At 31.5% G+C, this 6249-nt stretch overlaps 1 protein-coding gene across 14 annotated transcripts in view; it reads left to right on the top strand.

Annotated features, from left to right (window-relative positions):
• Rbm26 (RNA binding motif protein 26) overlaps nucleotides 1–5953 on the top strand; it is a 71817-nt gene extending 65864 nt beyond the window's left edge. For 11 of the 14 annotated variants that reach the window (XM_031362686.1, XM_031362680.1, XM_031362678.1 and 8 more), the window contains 3 exons: nucleotides 37–1214; nucleotides 1815–1873; nucleotides 5543–5953. In XM_031362686.1, the coding sequence (XP_031218546.1) occupies nucleotides 37–126 (90 nt within the window). In that variant the 3' untranslated portion in view covers nucleotides 127–1214; nucleotides 1815–1873; nucleotides 5543–5953. The remainder of the gene's footprint in view (nucleotides 1–36; nucleotides 1215–1814; nucleotides 1874–5542) is intronic. The other 3 variants (XM_031362684.1, XM_031362681.1, XM_031362675.1) reach the window with 2 other exon arrangements.
• Nucleotides 5954–6249: the final 296 nt, after the last annotated feature.

Here is a 6249-nt window from a genome sequence, read left to right as displayed (position 1 = left end):
TTTTGGGTAAATTCCTAAATACATCTTAACCTAAAGTTTCAGGAAGAGTCTTTGGTGGATGACTCATTACTTCAAGATGATGACGAAGAAGAAGAGGACAATGAATCTCGTTCTTGGAGAAGATGATTTGACTGATCATTGAGCTGCATTTGCTAGAACTCTACCTGTGTTTCATTAGTATTATCTAATGTACTTTTACATATTTGTAAAAACAATTTTTGGTAAAATATGATGACGATGGATTTCACAAATAGATAAAAGAAGAAAACTACCTTCTGATCTTGTATTTTGAAGATTGATGTTTGCATTTTATTTCAGTAAACAATTGCTAAAGATATCACTATAGGACATATGCAATGTTTTTATTACATACTTCTATTGAACATTACAGAATTCTTTGGGTTATTTGTAAATTAATGAATAGATTTGAATACTTATGACCCAATACTTGTTATAACATAGAAGATTTTGTTTTACTCCAAATAAGGAATGAATTTGCATTTAAAATCTTAATGAATGTTTTCAAAAATGAATAGATGACATAGTACGCTAACTAAAGTCTCCAAGTTATGTATTCATAATATTGCATAGTAGTATGCTTAGGCTTTACTATGTATTAGCCGTTTGTTGGATTTGTGTATGTATTTTATCACATGGGTGTTAATGATAATGGTGTATGACTGCTTTACATATGAGTCCTTATGCATCTGGATGCTAAAAATAAAGTGGAATGGTCTTTTAAAAGAAAAAAGAAAAGAAAAAAAAGCAATGACAAAAAAAAATTCATGACAATGTTCCTTGATTTGAAAAAGAAAAAAGAAAAAGAAAAAAAGAGAAAAAAGAAAAAAAAAAGAAAAAAAAAAAGAGAGAAAACGAAACAGACCATTCCAGATGGTGATCTGCCTTCCCCTAACTATCAAAAGGAGCTATAATCACTAAATAATAATGGTTACTGATACCTTTCCAATGATGTGCAATCCAATGTTTAAAATTTATACCACTTCAGTTTGGTTTGATCATATAAATTTTCAACAGATGTCTTAAAATTTAAAAGCAGGCTGATTAGTTTGGAACCAGACTTCAAGTAGCGCTAACATTTGGTGAATAAGACAACTTCATATTACATTTTGGATGTATGAAAGAAAACATGACCATTTGAAGATGTATGAATAAAGAAATGTACTATAGATACTACTTTAGGAAAACACTGTTTGGTAAGTGTTCCAGTCTGATATTTTAAGTGTGCGTTTACTATACTTATATAAATATCTTTCACATTTGCAACAATACTGTGAATTTTTTTTTAAAGTGGATTTCTCTAGCACGTGAATATAATTATTGAAAGTTAACTAAACTGTTTTTAGGAAATATATTCTTTTTAGAACGAGGGTAGGAGATTACTAGGTTGCTGTATCTAAGTATTTCTGCTTCTCAAGATTATAGTGGGTTTTTGTTCATTTGTTTTTGTTTTTTCTTTTAAACCACATTTTAACAAAACTACTTTCTTCCATTTGGGGACCAACACAACCAAAAACTAGTCTCCCCAGTGCCAGTCTTTAGCTATGGTATAACTTGTGTCTTTTCCCCTTACACTTGGGGTTAGAGTTGTGTGGTTTTTATGCCAATACTATTTTATAGGAATGTTTGATTTGCAGTTAGTACACATTTATATTTAAAGTTTCAAGCTCAGATCCCATTTGCTAAAATAATGACTTTAAGTTTACTTAGACTGTGCTATATTTTATGTAGTTTCTTGTATGTTTACTATGTGCTATTCTGATTCATTAGGTAAGTTTCTTTTCTTTTCTTTTTAGTAGTCGTGAAAGATGCCAAATTGGCAGAGGCTCACGTTTCTTCTCTTTACACCAAACAGGTATTATAAAGAAAGTAAATCTTTCCAAGGCCAGTTAAATCTCCATTCTATTTTTGGCTTTATGGTTTGATGATAGTTACAAAAATTATTATAAATTTCCCTAGAACTGTAACTGAAATTACCAATTCTATTCAGTTAAGCTCATAAATAGCTTATCAATTTCTCTAGCCTGAAATTGCCTAATAACTTATGAATTTCAATATTTTAAGTTGGTGCTTTGAATGAATCAGAAGACTAAATCTGACTCTTTTAAGTCTTCTATATGAGGATTACAGATTGCCAGTATTCACTAGATTCACAGTTGTACTAATCTGCATTTCATTATAGATGTTAGTGATGTGCTGCTATTGAGTTTTAATTCATGAGTGTGTTTCTAAATGCTAGTATTCTTTGTACACATGTTTTTTCATTTAAAACCTAAGACACCTTTTAAAAGTAAATGCTAGTTCTTGTTTTTCTAATAAGAAAATAGACTGTTAGAAATGGAGTGGTTTACCTGAAGTCATAGTGAGTAAGTAGAAGTATTGTATTTTTAGTATAAACATTTTGAGTTCAGTACCAACTTTATAAAAGTCATAGTGAGCAAGTAGAAGTACTGTATTCTTAGTATAAACATTGTGATTTCAGTACCAACTTTATAAAGGGAAAAAAAATTAGAGAACTCTGCTGCTGTGTCCTTCCTAATTATTGATCAACCATAAGATTGTGATAACCATGATAGTCTTTACCTCAGAATACTGCAGACTTCTTGGTCTTTAGGCAGTCATGTTTACCCTTTTAAAGAGCACTTTGTTCATATCTCTGTTATAATATTTAATGTTGTAATATAATTTATCTGGTTTATATGTGTGTCTTCCCCCACTAGATTGCAAGCTCCTCTAGGAAGGGGACCATGTCTTATTCATCTTTTTATCTCTAGTGCTTATAGTAAACCTGGCTCATGTGAGCACTTAGATGTTTGTTGGATGAAATAATGAATGAATGGATATTTACATTTATAATAATGAGGTTGACAATTACCTCCCTTGTTAATTCTTATCAATTTTTCTAAAAATCTAATAGTCTCCTCCGTCACTGGGGCCATTTTATTAAATGATAGTGTTATGTGTCTCATCACAGGGGTACAGGTAGCGATAGAGGTAGATACCTAGAGTCAATTCTGACATTTCCCCAGTTCGGGCCTCTAGATTGTGTAATATTAAGTAAGTACTATAGTCATTTCCAGGAGTTAATTTATCTTTTCTTTTTTAAAATTAGATTACTTAGAAATGCTGAGAGCACCAATCTAGACCATCTCACTAAATTGGTGCATAGGTGACCTAGCATAGAGAACTGAACAAGGATTAATAGATTCAGCATTTGTTCCTTATTCATAAAATGAAAAGGAATGGACTGAATGATCTCTGAAGTCTCTTTTATATCTCATGTCCCTAGTGATTCATTAGTATTTGATCCTAAAACAGTTTTATATATAAGCCAGTTATTCCTTTCTGATGTTTTTCTCATCAGCGGTAACAGCTTAGATTTGGTTACAATAGTTCATACACTACCTCTTGCTTAAGTTTTGTATACATGTCTCCAAATGCTTGCATTTGCCAGCACAAGTTGCCTTTAGCCTATAACATGCAAGTAAACTTCTGTATTTACAAGTTCTTCCTATTCCCATTTTTAGTTTTTCTCTTTTTAAAAAAAGTACCTATTTCCTTTTTTTTTTCAACAAATCCAGATGTATATCTTTCTTTTCCATCTCCATTCTTCCACAGTATTCCACCTAAAAGTAGAAACCTTTTTAATTTTACAGCTGTTCTGATCAGTTCGCTGCTTTATTCTACACATATGGTTGTCTGGTTGTACAGGTAGAGTTGGGAGTGGGAGAAAGGCTAACGGCAATGTAGGCAACTAGGGGAAATTCTATATTTCTTGTTAAAAGATTGATTAGGATTACCTCAAGGGATGGTTGTCACATTGTTTTTGTTTTTGTTTTTTTAAATCTCTAAACAGTGTTTTAAATGTTATTGGATAATTGTAACTTTTTTTTAAACAAATAAGTAACTGCTGCCCAGACATTTAATGAAAGCTTGTTGCAGAAAATAAAAGAGTATTCCATAGGTTCTGTTTCATTGTAATATGGTCACATGTAACAACCCAGTAGTTACTCTGAAGATAAGAAAGACTTGACTGTTTTGGCTGGTTACTTGTAGCAAGTATGGCTAGGTCTCGAGGAAGAAAGTATCTTGTTACCAGAACTGTTTCCTGGGGAGTGGGAAGAGGGAGGGCTGTATTCCATTTTACTTGCTACATTAACCATCGGGTATAATGACACAGAAAAAGAAATCAAACGTTTGCCTATGTGGTTTGTTGAAATATTAGTGGCTGTATCACAGTACTATGCAGATTTATCAAAATATATCTCCTCCCACACTGAATATAGGCTAATTATAGAAAAGTAGCTTTAGCTAATTAGTTTAGCATTTATATAACTATCTGTAAGCTCCATAACCCCCAAAGGTCAGTTAAGCCTTCAAAACAGAATTGTTCTTAAAGAAGTTCTGGAATACTCAAACTCTGTTTTTTTTCTTCCAGGACATTTTTTTTTCTCCTAAAATTTATTAACTAAAAATAAGATATTTACTAACATAGATTTTAAACCACCAATATACTACCCAGTATAAAATCCTGATAAGGTCAAAAGAAGACATTCTTCTCCTGGATAGTAGAAACTCATTTTTGTCTATCCCTTGAACTAAAGAGCAAGATGGATCCAATCCTGTAGAAGAGAGTGGTATTATTTTTTGTCTTTTATCATACATACACTTAGGTGGAACACAACCTTCTAAATAGATGTCCAGTTCTCTTAGGAAAGGAAAAAGATTGCTGGATGTGATTGCCACTACCAGCTATTTCTAGTGAAAGCAGACATGCTTAATAAAAAAACATCGAATTTGATAATAACTGTTAGGTAGTCTGTTAACTTTTTTGTGCTTGTTACTTATGTAAAGCATTTTACTTTTCTATCAATTTTATATTTGATCTTTTCTAAATTCTACCTCTATTTCTTTATTTCATCCACTCATCTGGCCCATCTAAAGTCAGTCCTCCTCTGTATGCCAGGCACTGTCTCATTATATGTTCCTTTTAACATTTTTGTTGTTGCACTTGGTGCTTGGTGTAGAATTGTATGTCATGTGGGATGATTAAAGAACTAAATGATCATTGTTTGGAGCTTAAGGAAATAAGGTTTCCTTATAATTATTTTGAAAATCATTGGGACACTGTAAGAAATTTGATTTTGGTTTATTTATAGTGACTTGAGGCTTGTACGTGATTTTTAAAAATTTCTTTGCCTACTTACAATTCTATGTAAAAATACCACCTGACCAGTTAGTAAATTTTCTCACCCCAGAATTTTAATAATTGCTGTTTTATAGTGCTGTGATCTTGACACTTAATGTTTTCAGAAGGCATGATACAGAGGGGTTTTGTTAAAATCACTTTAGCCTAAAGGTAACCTTGGGTAAAATTTGTCTGTAACTTTCATTTTGATTCTTTTTACGTAGATTTAAAAAAATATTTTATTAAGTTAGAGATAGTTCTATACCGTGATTTGAATTTTGTATTCTTTTTATTGAAAAAAAATTTTTTTTAATAAGTGTTTTCTTTTTCCACCAGAGAGAGAACATCACTGCCTGAATTTAGCTTTGTGACTACATGAGCAAGCCCTGTTTTGTCCTGTCTGGAGACGACTGTTAATAATATCATCTTGTCATTTGGTTTGCTCTCTATCAATGTGAATAGATGTTTACATGTACTGTGATGACCATTTTATCTTTACAGTTCTGTACAAGTACATCTGAGTCCAGACGTATATCAAACGTGTGAGGTTTATGACCTTATTTAGAAATGTTTTCTTCCCTTTATAGCAATTTAATTTGTAAAACACCTTAAGAAGGAACAAGGCCTTTTAATTTCCTTATTATGTCTCGTGCAAACTGAGAAATATGTTTGGGAAATCTATAAAGCCATGAGAGCATTAATTGAACAGTTTAGAATGAAGAAAATGAATTAAAAAGTTAAACATAAGTTTGGCTTTAATTTTTTTTTATTTTTAGGATATATTTATTGAATTAGGATAGCCACTAAAAATTTTGAGCAGACTATAAAGTGCTTTTTACATACTGTAATTAGCTTGTCTATTTCTTGGGGAGTGTATTGATTTGATGGGACTGCCAGGGCCATTTACTCCGGTGCATTTTTTGCTGTTTTTAACTCCTCAAAAACAAGGAAAATAATTTTATTTCTTTTCAAATAATAAATGATAACTTATGGGTTCTAACATTGAAAACCATCTATTAAATTTGTCTAGTTTATATAGTTTT

The sequence above is a fragment of the Mastomys coucha genome, unplaced genomic scaffold (assembly GCF_008632895.1).
Source record: "Mastomys coucha isolate ucsf_1 unplaced genomic scaffold, UCSF_Mcou_1 pScaffold9, whole genome shotgun sequence".
Lineage (NCBI taxonomy): Eukaryota > Metazoa > Chordata > Mammalia > Rodentia > Muridae > Mastomys > Mastomys coucha.
This window is presented reverse-complemented; position numbering and strand designations above follow the sequence as displayed.